At 48.9% G+C, this 17,394-nt stretch overlaps 1 protein-coding gene across 1 annotated transcript; it reads right to left on the bottom strand.

Moving 5' to 3' along the window:
* Nucleotides 1–292: 292 nt before the first annotated feature.
* Nucleotides 293–14,095, bottom strand: ptchd1 (patched domain containing 1). Its single transcript, XM_061758876.1, has 5 exons — nt 13,887–14,095; nt 13,228–13,806; nt 10,469–11,171; nt 4,232–4,893; nt 293–3,289 (listed from the first exon to the last, which is right to left on the bottom strand). Exons 2-5 carry the CDS (start codon nt 13,672–13,674, stop codon nt 2,186–2,188), a joined length of 2,916 nt encoding a protein of 971 aa, XP_061614860.1. The 5' UTR covers nt 13,675–13,806; nt 13,887–14,095; the 3' UTR covers nt 293–2,185.
* Between the last annotated feature and the right edge of the window lie 3,299 nt (nt 14,096–17,394).

Genomic DNA, 17,394 nt, shown 5'->3' with positions numbered 1-17,394 from the left:
TTTATGAAACGCTAAAACGGGACAAGCAGAAAGGAAAAGTTTCAATGTCCTACAGGGTTTTGTCACGGTCGAGCGAGGCGGAAGTGCTTCGACCTGTTTTGCCGAATGCGCATATACCACATTATATATTGGTTTTCATATACTTGATCTTATAGTTAACTATATCACAACTATCTGTTAAAGGTGGCAAATAGTTTGGGATTTTGTCAGGATGTGGGGATTTTCTGAATCCCACTTGAGCAGATCCGGCCCTGTACTGAGCAGATTTTGACATTAAGTACCAAAACAAAAGCGTTTTTAAAGCAGCGTTTACTTATCTTTGGTGTGATACGTTCACAAATTGGACCTCGACACTGTAAAACTGTCATTTGGCAGCAAGCGAACAAAGCGCGCCGTGAGCGAATTGAAGGTCAGTGGCTTTTTTACATGCTGTTTAACATTCGCTCGGTGAACTGTGTCACCTTTTCTCATAGATTGCAACACAACCTTTCTATTGTATACCGCGACACATATTCTGTTTATACCCTACATCTACATACTCTGTTGGAGCGTGAGGGGCCTAAAGTCGTCCATAGCATCTTTATCTTCTACTCAGAAGTGGTGCCGATCTGAAATCCAAAGCGATGCAACGTCGCCATCTGCTGGCGTCTGTTCTTCATTACAGTCCCATGGAAGCTTGAATTTCACAGACAATCTGGGCAAGACCGTCTTCCCTGCTTACTGCTTGATAAAAGTACTTGACAAATATATTCGTCAGTGGCAGAAAATGTTCGGCTTCCAGTTGACCAATAGAAACGTCCACGCCAGTGAATGAGTTCATGAGGTCAAGGGCTACAGAAAATGGACGACTGTTGTTGTGGAGTCACATCACAACTACCAACAACTCCAGTGTGTTTGAACCACTGTGGCTTTATTTGTCCAGCATTGGCGTAGAAATACAGACGACGGCCTCCTCGTGTGGTCACTGATGAGCACGCCGTAAGGACAAAAGTATCAGGACACCCGCAGGAAGTGAAAACTCGAGCTACAACAATTTTGGGTCCATTTGTGAGGTCAGCGTGCACTGAATAAATGATGATCAATTAAGATAACGGGCTCTTATGAGTTGATTGACTGATTGATGATGAGGTGTGTCCCAGTACTTTTGTCCACCTCGCGTGCTCTGCAAACATTTGGCAACATCCGTTTTAGTGCACCCGAAAGACCCGAGATCGGCTCTTTGGTCGTTTTAGGCTGCGGCGCAATGAGCCCGTTGCCATGGAAACGCTACATCTCGCTCCTCCTCCATGATAAAATGTGCATTTGCTGAACCTTTTTTCTCTCCGTTTTTCACACCACGCGCTCACCTCCCAGTGAATGTTCCCACACGGCAGTCTCCATGGCAACCAGCGGGTTGGAGAGTCCGACACCAAAAACACTGAGCATTTATTCCATTTTCTTGAGATCCATGTCATGGTCCATGTACTAGTAACACTCCTTGTCCTCACTAGTAGGACGACTGCATGTCACTAGTGACCAGTGGCTGTCCCATCTTAAATGGCGCCCTGTGTGAGACCCCCCCCTTTTGCTCCAACTATTTATTGACAAAACCCCACCAGGCATGCTGGGCAGGAATTACGTGTTTATTGTTTACATCATTGTTGTTTGTAGTTTCCCCATAGTAGTAGTATTTATTTAACGTGTGGAGTCGATTTTGTTCTTGTTGCCGGATGTAGTTGGTGAAACGACTGTTCTGCATACCAATCGGTCGATCGCTCGTCAGCTCGTTTGGGCCAGTCTTCCCGTTGAATGAGAGATGTCAGGACGTTGTTTAGAGGCAGACGAGCGGTGACGCCTTTTCGAGTTTGACATACAGTAGATGGCTTCTTTTACGCCTCTTTCAAACTAGCGCTCCTCCCTATCCAGAATTTGGCCTCGAATGAATGTCGCTTCTGATTCAGGACCCGAAGAAGCCGCCCGCCGATGTTGCGCCATACGTCTGTGCAGCGGTCGAAACGCCTACAACCAAAAAGCTTGCCTTGATTCACACTCAGTGGATTACCATCACCTGGATGACTGAGAACCTACACAGACATCCTACTAGTACGCTTAATTGTCTTACTAGTGAGGACAAGTCCTTGGCTCTTAAGATGGATCTTGAGGCCATGGAATAAATGCTCTAAAACTTCTTTCCATACCCCCGTGGTCAGACCGTGGTGATTTGGTCGACCACTCGAGTGCCGTCGTTCATCTCCACGCACTCCACCTCCTGCCGGGGGGCGTCCCCGCCGTCGGGCCGGCGGGCTCGGCTCTTGGATGGCGGCAGGAAGGTGAGCAGGGTGGGCAGGAAGGCCAGCGCGTGCAAGGCGGAGCACCCGGCCGTCAGCGCCAGGCAACGGAAGAGCGTGCGCGTCAGGTTGGAGCGCACTGAGCCCACGGGCGCCAGGGCGGCGCCGTAGCACAGGAAGGCCTGCAGCGAGGGTACGCCGTGCCGCTCCAGCGCCACCCTCACCCAGCGGGTCCTGCTGTCACCCCGGCCGGCCGCGAAGCCGGACAGGAGCGGCGCGCTGCAGTCGGCGGCGTGGCCCAACGCCAGGATCAGACACAACACCGACACGCAGTCCAGCTCCACGCCCCACAGGGTCATGAATCCCAGGACGCCGAACTGCACCGAGAGCAGGGTGAGCCCCAGCCACACGGACACTAAGGGCTCCACCACGGCCAGGGAGGACAGACCCAACAGGAAGAGGACGGCCAGGAGCGAGTGACGCAGCGGCGAGCTGACGGCGGCGGCGTAGCGGTCCAGGTACACGAAGGACGGATTGAAGATGAGGAAGCGCACGCGGGAGGTGAGCGACAGGCGGCGCAGAGTGTCTAGCAGCACCGACATCTCCTCGCGCTTGTTCTCCGTGGTCTTGGCCACCAGGAAGATGCGCGACGCCGCCACATCGGGCTCCTCGCCGGGGCCCCGCTCGGCGAAGATGATGTCGTCGGCAAAGTGGGCGAACTGAGGCTCGCGCAGGAAGTCCAGGCGGAGAGTGCGGGTGAAGTTGTCCCGAGGCGAGCTGGTGGAGCGGTTGTGCTCGGACAGGTAGGCCAGGTAGGCCTCCAGCCAGCTGATGCGCTGGAAGCCTTTGGCGTACTCCAGCAGGTCGCGCTGCACCGAGGCGTTCCAGTAGGGGGCGCTCTCGTAGATGTAGAAACCGATGACGGGCGAGTAGGAGCTGAAGTAGCGCTGCTGGGCGCGGGTGTACGACACCGTGGCCGTGTCCATGGCGACCAGGCCGCTGGGGTCCGAGCCCTGGGCCACCTGTCGACGGCACAATGCGTGTTACTACCGGCGGTGCGAAGTGGATTTTGCACTTACCTGTACTTACTTGAGTATTTCTTTCTCAAACAACTTTTTAATTTCACTCCTTACATTTGAAATCACCTACTAATTGTCTGTACTTGCAATTGAGATCTTGATTGACTGATGGAGCTCTTAAGTCGAAAAAAAACTGATAGCGCAGCGACATGGAGGACCGTGAACCCCGGGAGCATGAACGGATTCGCAAAAGCAAGATATACTCCACACGCGAAAGATATTTTTGAAGTCAGCTACAAGACTGATTCCCGGTGAATGCGTTGTCTTGTCAGCCACCAGCGTCTACACACTCAACACAATCATTTATTTATAAGAATATTAAAGAGTGGATGAACAGTGGACGAGCGGTTCCCACGTGTCACTGAGGTTCTGGGTTTGAATCTTGGCTTTCCTGTGCGGACTTTGCATGCTCTCACCGTGTTTGTGTAGGTTTTCTTCCGGTCATCCGGTTCCCTCCCACATTTCTCCAAAGCTAATTTAAGACTCCAAATTGTCTAGTTGAGAATATAAATGGTTGTTTGTCTATATGTGCTCTACGACTGACTAGTGAACAGTCCAGGCTGTACCCAATTAACCAGTCCCTCAACAATCACGTTAACTATTTCTGAATTGGCATTTTTTAATCAACTTACCTGTCGGAATGCAAATTATGGCCAGCGTTCCATCGCCGTTTTGAGCAATTTAACATCTTCACGTCACATTCAAATTACAGCAACAGAGAAGAATACTGAAATCATCATTCAAGCCATTTAGTCTGTTTTCTCAATCTCTCCATCTTGTTCAAATGACATGTAAGGGGTCTTTTATCTGGAAGTACGCGTTACGTTATTGAGAAAATCTCTACATCAGATCGAGTCAATTATTTTGCAGCAACAAGCGTCTTACCTGCAGGAAGCCCATGAGTCCAAAGGAGATGTAGACCAGATAGAGCAGCACCACAAAGGGCTTGACGTAGGTATTGGTGATCCAGTCTCCGTAGCAACGCCTCACGCAGCCCAGCAGAAGGTGCGAGTCCTGGGGACGGGCGTCCGAGGCATTGGCGTGGCCGGGCGCGCTCGTTAGGTGGTCGGCGGCCGCGTGTGGGCGGACGTAAGTGCGCGTGTGCGCCAGGTCGGGCGGGCGAGGCGCGTGCGGCGTCCCCGTGGTGGTCTGCGCTTCGTCCTGGTAGCGGGTGTACATCAGGCATCGGTACCAGGCCGGCTTGGAGTCCAGCCGCTCCTGTTTGGGCACTCGTCGGCAAAAGCAGCCGTGCCTGTAGCCCGTCTCCAGGTAGCCGGTGAAGACCAGGCAGGAGCTGTAGAAGGACAGCACGTAAGCGTAGCTGACGGCCACGGCCAGCGCTGCGGCGCGACAGAAGAGGCGGACCGCCTCCATGTTGGTGAGGGGCGAGGCGGCCAGGCCCAAAGTCAACAGGTGGAGCGCCGTGGAGCCCGAGAAGCGCAGCATGACGTCCTCGAAGACGCTCGCCACGCGCTCCTTCACGTGCTGGTCCTCACGCGTACGGCGCCAGGACGACAGCATTTCGAAGGAGCCGAACAGGCCATGACCTGCAAAAAAAAAAAAAAAAAAAAAAAAAGACTCATTTGGAAAATGTTTGAACTCTTCAAACTCCGGACGGTGAAACCAAAAGAGCTCTTTTAATACAAACACCATCTCGTCCAAAAGTCAAAAGGGAGCAAAATGTATTTATTTTTTTTTTTTGTTATGGTCGCTCTATATCGCATATCGGGTTCACTATATACTAACTAACTAACTACTTCTTTGAAATGCCCAAAAAGGTGATAATCTGATGGTGCCAGATCGGGTTACGGTCACTCAAAGCAGATCTACGCCTTTGATCCTGGACACCCACTTTTAGACAGCGCTGTGGCCGATTGCAGCTTCCCCACGCACGTTATGCAACCTTTTGAAAATGTTCCCTTCCGAAGCCAGAAATTCAATCACAGCTCTCTGCTTCTGATGCTCATCCAACAATGACGTCATTTCCAAAATGGCTGACAGGAAGGGGACAGGGCTTAAACAAAACATTTTTAAAAGAAAACCTTCAAACAAGTGTTTAAACTACAATCCTTTTAAATTATTAGTAGGTTCAATGAAATTGGGCTCATTACGTTTTGAGTGCCCCTCGAAGGTTTTGAATATTTTGTCAATGATGCAGCACAACTACAAGCGCAACAGTAATAAACATATTTTACGATCATATTGCAGCGGCGGCGCCTCATCGGGCACACCTCGGTTTCCGGCCTCTTCTCTGGTTGCCATGGCGCCAGCCATATATAATAAAGCTCAACCCGCCCTCATTTGGGTGACCGCGACACGACGAGGCGCGTCACACCTCTGATGAGAACTAGCGAGCCGACTCTTTGGGTGACAATAATGCAGACAAGCAACCAAATCATCAAGCTGAGGCACAAATGAAGTTGTGACAATCTGACATTTGATTTGATTTGCTTTTTTACCATTGTGGTATTTTGCTATGTTTCCATCAAATGACATTTTTTTTTTTTCCATTGAGAGCGGCACTTTTTTGGGGGGAGCATCAACTATTCCCCTGACTCCGCTTCCCTTCTTTCGGCGACTATCTTAAGAAATCCCTCCTGGATGTGTGCACGCCAGCGTGACATAAAAGACCTTAGATGTACTCTGACAAAAATATCAGGTCACATTTCCCCTACAGCAAGTAAAAAAAATAAATACAAATGCAGTCAGCATCGTGGTGGAGGAGAGGTTAGCATCACTGCCTCATAGTCAGGCGCTCAGGGTTCGAGTCTCTATTCGAGCGCTGCGTGTTTGTGTGTTTTCTCCTTCCTCACATATTCCAGAAATACGCAGGAAAGAAAAACAAGAGTCCAAATTGTCCATCGGTGTGAAAATGGTTAATTGCGTACCCCGCTTCTTTCACCAAAAGTCCTCTGGGTTTTCTGCTGTTTTTTTTTCTTTTTCCCCAATAAAACATCTCGATTGCCCACTGCTGTGAATCTGATTGTGATTGCTTGTGTGTGGGGCTCTACTTCTCTCATCAACCGTCTTTTTGGTTTCCTTCTGCTACTCTGGTTTCCTCCCACCTCCCAAAATATACACGCTTCTGACGTTCATTAAAGACCCTGAATTGCCCATAGGGGAGAATGACAGTGCTTTTTCACACCCAGCTTCTCTTGCCAAAACTCAGCTGATGTCGGCTCCATCTCAGCCACATCCCTGATGAGGACATGTAGTACAGAAAACGGATGGCTGGATAGTCTGCAAGTCTTTGGCCTTTTTTATGTTTTTGTTTTTTTTCTCTGTCGAGTCAGCTTGTTACTGCTCAGTGGACTAATTTGTTTCACTGCAAGATTTTTCTTTTAGATGGAGACTTTGTTTGGTCAGCCACGAAACGTGACGTCAACTGCATCACTCCAGCAAGTCAAGGTCACAGGCTAACACTTGTCACTCATGTGGAAATGATGAGCGCCGCCCCCCCTCATACGCTCCTGGAGGGAAGGATCAGATGCAGCAGGCAGTCACCACAAGCTCTGTGTGAAACTTGGGGGCGGGGGTGGAAATCAATGGGAGTGTTCACCTCCTGAGGCGTATTATCTTTGTTCGTGTTCTTTGACAGCAATTTCTGCAGTGTGCAGGTCATGTTTTTGTTGCTGTCAGCAACTCGACAAATAACAGCTGACAATTGGCAGGGTGCTGAAAGACGGGAAAACGGTCGATTTTCAAGCAAATCGACGAAACGTTGCTAAGAACGTAGGAGGTTCCACATCTAATCTTGATCTCTGCAGACCGAGTGATGCACTTCAGGACCGCAAGTCAACTTTTAGCAACATAGACAATGATACTCGCATGGAAGCAAGAGTTCAGAACTTTCACAGAGCTTTTCAATGAATTGATAATTTTTTTGTGGCGCAAGGAAATGTAGTCAAATTCTTAATTTTAAAAGGAAATAGAGTTTAAGCATTAAGTTAAATTTGTTCCGTGACCACGACTGTAACTTCGATCACTTTCCTTATTGAAATGAATGCCATTAATAAAACACAAACAAAATTTTGTAGTGCTTTTAAATAAAGAAAAAATAGTGCTGTAGAACAATATTGTACAGTATAAAAAAATACAGTCTTCTTCTTCTTCTTTTCCTTTCGGCTTGTCCCGATAGGGGTCGCCACAGCGCGTCATCCTTTTCCATGGAAGCCTATCTCCTGCATCCTCCTCTCGAACACCAACTGCCATCATGTCTTCCCTCACGACATCCATCAACCTTCTCTTTGGTCTTCCTCTAGCTCTCTTGCCTGGCAGCTCCATCCTCATCATCCTTCTACCAATATACTCACTCTCTCTCCTCTGGACGTGTCCAAACCATTGAAGTCTGCTCTCTCTAACTTTGTCTCCAAAACATCGAACCTTGGCTGTCCCTCTGATGAGCTCATTTCTAATTTTATCCAACCTGGTCACTCCGAGAGCGAACCTCAACATCTTCATTTCCGCCACCTCCAGCTCTGCTTCCTGTTTTTTCTTCAGTGCCACTGTCTCTAATCCATACATCATGGCTGGCCTCACCACTGTTTTATAAACTTTGCCCTTCATCCTAGCAGAGACTCTTCTGTCACATAACACACATGACACCTTCCTCCACCCGTTCCAACCTGCTTGGACCCGTTTCTTCCCTTCCTGACCACACTCACCATTGCTCTTGACGGTTGACCCCAAGTATTTAAAGACCTCCACCCTTGCTATCTCTTCTCCCTGTAGCCTCACTCTTCCCCCACCACCCCTCTCACTCATGCACATATATTCTGTTTTACTTCGGCTAAACTTCATTCCTCTGCTTTCCAGTGCATGCCTCCATCTTTCTAACTGTTCCTCTAGCTGCTCCCTGCTTTCACTGCAGATCACAATATCATCTGCAAACATCATGGTCCACGGGGATTCCAGTCTAACCTCATCTGTCAGCCAATCCATCACCACTGCAAAAAGGAAGGGGCTCAGGGCTGATCCCTGATGCAGTCCCACGTCCACCTTAAATTCTTCTGTTACACCGACAGCACACCTCACCGCTGTTCTGCTGCCCTCGTACATGTCCTGTATTATTCTAACATACTTCTCTGCCACGCCAGACTTCCGCATGCAGTACCACAGTTCCTCTTTGGGTACTCTGTCATAGGCTTTCTCTAGATTTACAAAGACACAATGTAGCTCCTTTTGACCTTCTCTGTACTTTTCCATCAACATCCTCAAGGCAAATAATGTATCTGTGGTACTCTTTCTAGGCATGAAACCATACTGTTGCTCGCAAATACTCACTTCTGTCCTGAGTCTAGCCTCCACGACTCTTTCCCATAACTTCATTGTGTGGCTCATCAACTTTATTCCTCTATAGTTGCCATTGCTCTGCACATCACCTTTGTTCTTAAAAATGGGCACCAGTACACTTTTCCTCCATTCCTCAGGCATCTTCTCACGCACTGGAATTCTATTGAACAAGCTGGTCAAAAACTCCACAGCCACCTCTCCTAGATGCTTCCATACCTCCACAGGAATGTCATCAGGACCAACTGCCTTTCCATATTTCATCCTCTTTAATGTCTTTCTAACTTCCCCCTTACTAATCATTGCCACTTCCTGGTCCACCACACTTGCCTCTTCTACTCTCATTTTCCTCATTCATCAACTCCTCGAAGTATTCTTTCCATCTAGCTAGCACACTGCTGGCACCAATCAACATATTTCCATCTCTATCCTTAATCACCCTAACATGCTGCACATCCTTCCCATCTCTATCCATCTGTCTGGCCAGCCTGTATAGATCCTTTTATCCTTCTTTAGTGTCCAACCTGCCATACATGTCATCATATGCCTCTTGTTTGGCCTTTGCCCTGTGTCGCATCTCAATGTATTCCTTTCGCCTCTCCTCGGTCCTCTCAGTGTCCCACTTCTTCTTCGCTAACCTTTTTCCTTGTATGATTTCCTGTACTGTGAGGTTCCACCACCAAGTCTCCTTCTCTCCTTTCCTGCCAGAAGATACACCAAGTACTGTCCTGCCTGCCTCTCTGATCACCTTGGCTGCAGTGGTCCAGTCTTCTGGAAGCTCCTCCTGTCCACCGAGAGCCTGTCTCACCTCTTCCCGAAAAGCTGCACAACACTCGTCCTGTCTCAGCTTCCACCACATGGTTCTCTTCCCTGCCTTTGTCTTCCTAATCTTCCTCTCCACCACCAGAGTAATCTTACACACCACCATCCTATGCTGTCTAGCCACACTCTCCCGTACCACTACCTTACAGTTGGTAACCCCCTTCAGATTACATCGTCTCCACAAAATATAATCCACCTGCGTGCTTCTACCTCCGCTCTTGTAGGTCACCCTATGTTTGTGCCTCTTCTGGAAAAAAGTGTTCACTGTAGCCATTTGCATCCTTGTTGCAAAGTCTACCCCCATCTGTCCCTCCAAGTTCCTTTCCTGGATGCCGTACTTACCCATCACTTCTTCATCACCCATATTACCTTCACCAACATGTCCATTACAATCGGCACCAATTACGACTCTCTCTCTGTCTGGGATGCTCAGACTTCGTCTAGCTCCTTCCAGAATTTATCTTTGATCCAGAATAAAAAAATACAGTAACATACATAAATAGAATGTAAATTAATAGTATTTGACACATTTTTGCTTCAATTCAGTCGATATTGGGTTGCTCCTTCTAGTGTGTGCACCTTGGCCACTAGGGGCAGTATAACATAGATACAGAAAATAAACATTGATTTGATGATGAAACGAAGACTGTCACAACTAAGCTGATGTCATATTAGTCATTTTACGCAGAGGATAAAGAATATATGCCTGCGAGTATTTTTATATCGTCTCTCTACGTGTGTTGCTGCACCGCTCGTGTTCTAATATCAGATTTTAAAGGTTTATAACTACCGCAATAGAGGCCAACTTTGTTTTGGTTTTGTTATGCATTTCGTAAGACAAAGTTATGTGGTTTGGTTGAATACATAATGTTTCAATCTTTCAAAGTTTTACATTCTAAAAAAAAAAAGTGTGAATGGCAACTTGAAAAACTTAAATTGGGGCAGTTGTCATTTTTGAGACAAATTTGAAACAAGAGCACAGCGATAGATGATGAACGATGCAGAACTCACCCAGCATGACAAAAGGTATGCCCAGGTAGGTGGAGTTGTAGGTGGAGCCGCTCAGGTTGAGAATGCCCGCCGCCGTCAGCCCCGCCAGCGTGACGGACAGTAAGGCCAGCGCGCCCAACCACGGCTTGGAGCGGACGCAGTCCCGCATGGAGCAGCACAGGACGGCCAGCGCGCCGCACAGGCCCAAGCCGGCCAATAGGGGTCGTCGCGCCAGCACAGAGGACAGCTGGAAGTCGGTCCTGAGGGACGACGACGTGGCCGGGTAGAAGCCCAGCTGAGGGTGGAGCGCCGCAAACTCCCGCAGCCGGCCGTAGAAGGCCTTCTCCCATTGGCCGGCCACGCCCTCCATGAGGCCGCCGCGCGCCTGCAGGTAGTAGGTCAGCTGGACCGCCCGCGCCGAGCGAACACCCTCGCCCCGCGGCCCCCGCGTCCCGCCGTCGGGGGCCCAGCTTTGCACGCCGCCCAGCTGGTGGCCGACGTACGCCCGGCGCCCGTCCGCCAGCTGCGTGATGGGGTAGCGCAGGACGGGCACCGAGCGGTTGGCGGCCCGGGCCGACCGGATGTCTTCCATGGCGCGGATGATGTCGTCCACGATGCACGCGTTCTTGTCGTCAGGGAGACACAGGTGCGAGAAGGAGTAGTTGAAGCTGTTCGGGCCGCTCTGGGGCACCGTCACCTGCATCCGGTAGATGAGCCTGTGCAGCTGAAATTGCAAAAAAGCCTTTACACATGCGTGCCTTGACTTACGTGTGCCCCAACTTACACATTTTTTTGCATTGCAAGCCATCAAAACGCAAACTTTGCAACTTGTAGCATTTTAATGCCAAGGAACTAGCTTGAATTGAGTTGAAGTGCTTCATTTAGACAAAAATAGTGCTTTGCCACCACCTTGTGGCACCTTGGTAGGAACGAAACTATGTTTGAATGGGTTGTGGCGCTTCATCAAGACATGAGTAGCGATTTGTCGCCTGTTACATCTTGGTGCCAAGGAGGTAAGTTGAAGTAAATTGAGGAGGTTCATTTAGGCAAAAGTAGTGCTTTGCAACCGACTTGATGCCAAGGAACTATGTTGAAGTGAGTTGATTAGCTTCATTTAAACAGAGGAAGGGTTTTGTTGCTATCTTGTGTCATCTTGGTCCCAAGGAACTATGTTGAGGACCTTCATTTGCAAAAAAAGTAGTGTTTTGCCGACATCTTGGTGCCATATAAGCATGTTGAAGAGCTTCATTTAGACAAAGTTAGTGCTTTGCCGCCTTCTTGTGGCATTGGAACCTTTTGAGGGGCGTGTCAATGACTGGCAGATTTGAAGTCTTCGTGGCAGGTCCTCGTCTTCTACGAACAGCGAGAGTTCATTGTACTACTTTCCTGCTAATCAGCCCTATGGCGCCATCTTATGGCATCACAGAAGGAGCACTAGAAAATAGTTTTAGGGGATCAGTTCCACAGGGGAAAAAAAAGTTGAGTATCAATAGCGAGCCAAAAATACATGGGAGTTTGCTGTAGTTTTTTTAAAAATTATTTTTATTTGTATTTTTTTAGAAGCCTCGTTTAACGTGTGTGGGTTTGCACGCATTTATATGCTGTGGCTCATACTGAGAGAGCACCTGCTTTCAGTCATAAACTCATTAATTTTATCTTGTAACATTTTTGGATACTTTGGTATTGAAATGAGCGGCACGGTGGAAACTGGTTAGCACATCTGCCTCACAGTTCTGAGGGTTCCAATCCCGGCCCCGCCGGTGTGGAGTGTGCATGTTCTCCCCGTGCCTGCATGGGTTTTTTCCGGGCACTCCGGTTTCCTTCCACATCCCAAAAACATGCGTGGTAGGTTGATTGGACACTCTGAATTGCTCTTAGGTGTGAATGTGAGTGCGAATGGTTGTTTGTTTCTATGTGTCCTGTGATTGGCCGGCGACCAGTTCAGGGTGTACACCGCCTCCCACCCGAAGATAGCTGGGATAGGCTCCGGCACGCCCGCGACCCGCGTGAGGAGAAGCGGTACAGAAAATGGTATTGAAATTGATAGAGGTGCAGCTAATATTCTTGTGAGTGACTGTTAATGGAAGGGACCTGTAATTGGCAAAGATGACATTCATGTTTATAAGAGTGCTCATTTTCTTCGAAGATAGTACAATATATATTTTTCAAATGCTGAAAAAGAAGATAAAACTTCTTCTGCCAGCCTTGTTTGTGCTATTTTCATTATTTCAATCATGTATGTTTAAAAATGTTTGTCTCCTTTTAATGACTTAACATGCAAAGAGTAACAGTGACCGTCTTAAAATTAAATGGAAGAAACTTCAATTGGACTTATTTTTTATATTGCCTACTTTGAATTTTATTTTTTAAATTATTTTTTTATTCCAAAAATACATTTGATCAATTAATCAACACGACTGTTATGTTGCGGGTCAAATTGACCTGTCGTATAAAATACAAACTTTGAGAAAATAGATTTGAAAAAAAATGCAGTCTTTTGACAATGTATATTCAAAAAGAGAGTTTTTTTTAAAGACTAAACATTCAGTGGGTCAAATTGAACTGTTTTAACGTTAACAAAATACAAAGGATGAAACTTTTTCTGCTAGCTAAATGTGTGTTCTTTTCTCCTTTTAAAGGATCTAATGTTTTTGAATGACTAACACCAAAATGGTCTGAAACCTTCTGCTTGCCTGCTTGTGCTTTTCTTTCCATTTTCCCCAGCGACTGCACTGTATTGTTGCCAAATAACGGCGAGAAGCGGAAGCGGCGCCGCTTACCTTGAGCACGGTGTCCAGATGCGGCGGCTCCAGCACGCTCCCCCGCCGGGAGGTGACGATGACGCGGCCGTAGCGTCCGGGCGTCTGCAGGTCCGAGTAGAGGGCGTGCTTGGAGTGGTTGATGGGGAAGAGGCTGTCCACCAGGTTGCCCTCGATCTTGGCCAGGCTGTGCTTGGGCGCCAGCAGGCTCTGCACGTCCTCCTCCACGCGGTAGCGGCTGAAGCTGGCGCCCAGCAGCACGGCGAGCAGCACCGGCGCTGAGGCGAACAACACCGGCTGGCTGGCCACGAAGCGACCGAGCGCGCGGAAGCCGCCGCTCAGGCCGGCGTGCAACGCTCGGCGCAGCATGGCGGCGCGCGGCCGAGCGGGAGGCTCCCGCGGCGGCGGCGGCGGCCGCTCCAGCCTCTCCCAGCGAGCGGAAAGCCCCGAGGCGGCGCCGAGGAGCATCAGGGGCGGCCGGGCGCATCGGCGGCGCACGCCCCGCTTCTCTGCATCTGCAATGAGGGGAAGCCAAGAGCGGCGCAGGGAGGGGCGGGGGTGGTCTCGGTCTAAAGTCCTCCTCTCATCCGCCGTAAAAACCTTCCAATAAAAAAAGAGAAAGCGAGAGAGACATGAGTGTGCGGTGTGTCCATTCAACAGCCACTATCCATTCCTCCTACCTGATGCTGTAGTGAGCATCCCCGCTCAAGACGCCACAGACCGGCTGCGTCTTCCGGTGTGTTCGAACGGACCGTACCCCTCCGCTGAGGCAGAGCTCCGTCTGCGCTCCCCGACTCTCGACTCAGCCCAGCCCGGCGCCGAGGTGCCGTTTAGTAGGCTGCGTTCGTGCGTGCGCCATTCAGGCATGACGGTTGTGGGAACCAAGATGTCAAAATAAGAGCACCTCATTGGACACCGGAAGTGTCACTGGCGAAAATATCACAACTTATACATCTTCAAACACGTGATTACCAAGGAGTCATTTAGAAAAAAGGAAAAAAAGAAAAGTCAACTCATTGTCAGTGGGCAGCAGAGAGTGACTATTTCAAATTAAAAGCTCTCAAGCAAGCACTTCCAGGTTACCTTCTGTCTGCTAGTTTGTCACTGGATCGCAAATGAGTGGGAAAATGATCGGTATGCGGCCACATCTGATAATCGGGCCTTTGATCGAAAACGCAAAAAAAAAATGCTCAAATTTGGACGCGTTATCATTGTGTGTGTAACCCGTTAATCGGGTTGCTTTTATCAAAAGCGTGTAAAAAGGCTAGAATTCCGCCTGATTATCGCTATGACTGTACAGTACTACACTACTGAAACATCTGATAATCGAGCCTTTGCTTACTTTGATAAAAGTATTTTAAAAATGCTCAAATTTGCCCAGATTATCAGTATGAGTATACTACTATTTTAAGGCACCTGATTATTGGGTCTTTGCTCACTTTGTTTGTCCTGATTATTGGTATATGTATAATCTGCTTTAGAGACATCCGATAATCAGGCCCCTTTTTACTTTGATTGTAAGAGTAGAAAAAGGCTCACATTCAGCCCGATTGTCGGAATGGGTGTGCTCCGCTTTAGAGACATTGGATAATCGGACCTTTGCTGACTTTGTTTGAAAGAGTGACAAAATGCTCAAATTTGTCCCGATTATCAATATGTGTGTGCCCCGCTTTAGATACATTCAATAATCAAACCTTAGCTGACTATGTTCGAAAGAGTGAAAAAAAAAAATGCTCAAACTTGGCCAGATTATCACGATGTGTGTACTCCACTTTAGAGTTATCCGATAATTGTTTTTTTGTTTATCTTTCATCATAAGATTTTAAAAAGGCTCAAATTCGGCATGATTATCGCTATGCGTTTATTGAGCTTGACAAACATTCATTAATCAGTCTTTTGCTGACTTTGATCGCGAGGTTGGGCCCGATTATTGGTATGTATATGCTGCTTAAGTGATGTTTTCACAATGATCTAAACATCTTTGTCGGACTTCTTAACTCTTTGAATGCTTGGGAGGCTCTTCAGTAGAATAATAATATTTTTTTAAAAAGCAGTGACAATGACAGAGTGAACAGTGGACGTCCACGTGATTGTTTACGTTGGAATCCATTATCCAATTAAACCCCAATTAGCATTTATTAGCCGCTAGCAGTCAGGCGAGGACGGGAGCGCCAACGAGTGAGTGAGCGTCTCCTGAGGCAGGAAGGAAGGAAGGAAGGAGGGAAGGAAGGAAGGAAGCGCAGGAGAGGAAATGAAAGCCATCTGGGCCTCGGGGACCTTTTGTGATAACTGAAGTCGTAATGAGTGTGCAGGCTCCCAGATTTATGGCAAACAGAAACGTGTGCGTGTACACGTGTAAGCCTTCCTGCTAAGCTATTTTCTGCCCGCTTGAGTGGCTGATGTGTTTCCTCCATTATTTAAGACTTGCATACGGGACTGAGCAGTTCCTCATCCATACGTTTGGCTGAAGCCCATTCATTAATAAAGAGTGCCTTCACGTCTATTTCCCTCACTCATGTGTTATTTTTTTCGTCATCAGTCTCTGAAGCAGTCCAAAGATGTCAACCGCATGTTTGGATGTGATGATATGAAGCAAATGGGATGTGGAATCGGGTTCGAACAAATGAATTTGGGCCTTAAATTAAGACATTTGGCTGTTTGGATGTGTGAATTGCAATATGGCAATATTACTAGCCTGACTGCATCTTTGCTTGGTGCCCGGGTGCTCAGCGTCCATCATTTCTAAATGACATCTGGACGCACAGAACAGAACGCTCACGGGGCCCGGATGGAGGCTGAGGTCAGGCCGGGGCCTGCACGACAAGATTTGATTACAGACCAGGAGAAGCAGACATAAATTTTCGTCTTTATGCACAATTTGACAAAAACACGAGGACTGCTCACCATCCATCCATCCATCTTCTACCGCTTATCCGAGGTCGGGTCGCGGGGGCAGTAGCTTTAGCAGGGATGCCCAGACTTCCCTTTCCCCAGCCACTTCATCCATCTCTTCCGGGGGGATCCCGAGGCGTTCCCAGGCCAGCCGAAGGATGTAGTCTCTCCAGCGTGTCCTGGGTCGTCCCCGGGGTCTCCTCCCGGTGGGACGTGCCCGGAACACCTCACCAGGGAGGCGTCTGGGAGGCATCCGAATCAGATGCCCCAGCCACCTCATCTGGCTCCACTCGATGTGGAGTAGTAACGGCTCTACTCTGAGATCCTCCCGGATGACCGAGCTTCTCACCCTCTCTCTAAGGGAGAGCCCGGACACCCTGCGGAGGAAACTCATTTCGGCCGCTTGTATCCGGGATCTCGTTCTTTCGGTCACGACCCACAGCTCGTGACCATAGGTGAGGGTAGGAACGTAGAATGACCGGTAAATCGAGAGCTTCGCCTTTCGGCTTAGCTCCTTCTTTACCACAACGGATCGATACAAAGTCCGCATCACTGCAGACGCTGCACCGATCCGCCTGTCGATCTCCCGTTCCATTCTACCCTCACTCATGAACAAGACCCCAAGATACTTGAACTCCTCCACTTGGGGCAGGATCTTATCCCCGACCTGGAGAGGGCATGCCACCCTTTTCCGACTGAGGACCATGGTCTCAGATTTGGAGGTGCAGATTCTCATCCCAGCCGCTTCACACTCGGCTGCAAACTGCTCCAATGAGAGTTGGAGGTCACGGCTTGATGAAGCCAACAGAACCACATCATCTACAAAAAGCAGAGATGCAATACTGAGGCCACCAAACCGGACCCCCTCTACGCCTCGGCTGGGCCTAGAAATTCTGTCCATAAAAGTTCTGAACAGAATCGGCGACGAAGGGGAGCCTTGGCGGACTCCAACCCTCACCAGAAACGACTTACTGCCTGATATGCGGACCAAACTCTGACTCCGGTCGTATAGAGACCGAACATCCCGTATCAGGGGGTTCGGTACCCCATACTCCCGAAGCACCCCCCCCCACACTCGAGGGACACGGTCGAAGGCCTTGTCCAAGTCCACAAAACACATTTAGACTGGTTGAGCGAACTCCCATGCACCCTCGAGGACCCTGCCAAGGGTGTATAGCTGGTCCACTGTTCCACGGCCAGGACGAAAACCACACTGCTCCTCCTGAATCGGGGATTCAACTTCCCGACGGACCCTCCTCTCCAGCACCCCTGAATAGACCTTACCAGGGAGGCTGA

Source organism: Phyllopteryx taeniolatus, chromosome 20 (genome assembly GCF_024500385.1).
Source record: "Phyllopteryx taeniolatus isolate TA_2022b chromosome 20, UOR_Ptae_1.2, whole genome shotgun sequence".
NCBI lineage: Eukaryota > Metazoa > Chordata > Actinopteri > Syngnathiformes > Syngnathidae > Phyllopteryx > Phyllopteryx taeniolatus.
The sequence above is the reverse complement of the archived record's forward strand: the minus strand, read 5'-3'. Positions and strand labels throughout refer to the sequence as shown.

Bases quoted from the DNA above. Each gene is read 5' to 3' on its own strand.
- ptchd1 (XM_061758876.1), bottom strand. From the start codon at position 13,674: ATGCTCCTCGGCGCCGCCTCGGGGCTTTCCGCTCGCTGGGAGAGGCTG. The intron at 11,172-13,227 runs GTAAGCGGCGCC...TTGCAATTTCAG, and splicing joins ATCTGGACACCGTGCTCAAG to CTGCACAGGCTCATCTACCG. The intron at 4,894-10,468 runs GTGAGTTCTGCA...TTTTTTTTGCAG, and splicing joins CATACCTTTTGTCATGCTGG to GTCATGGCCTGTTCGGCTCC.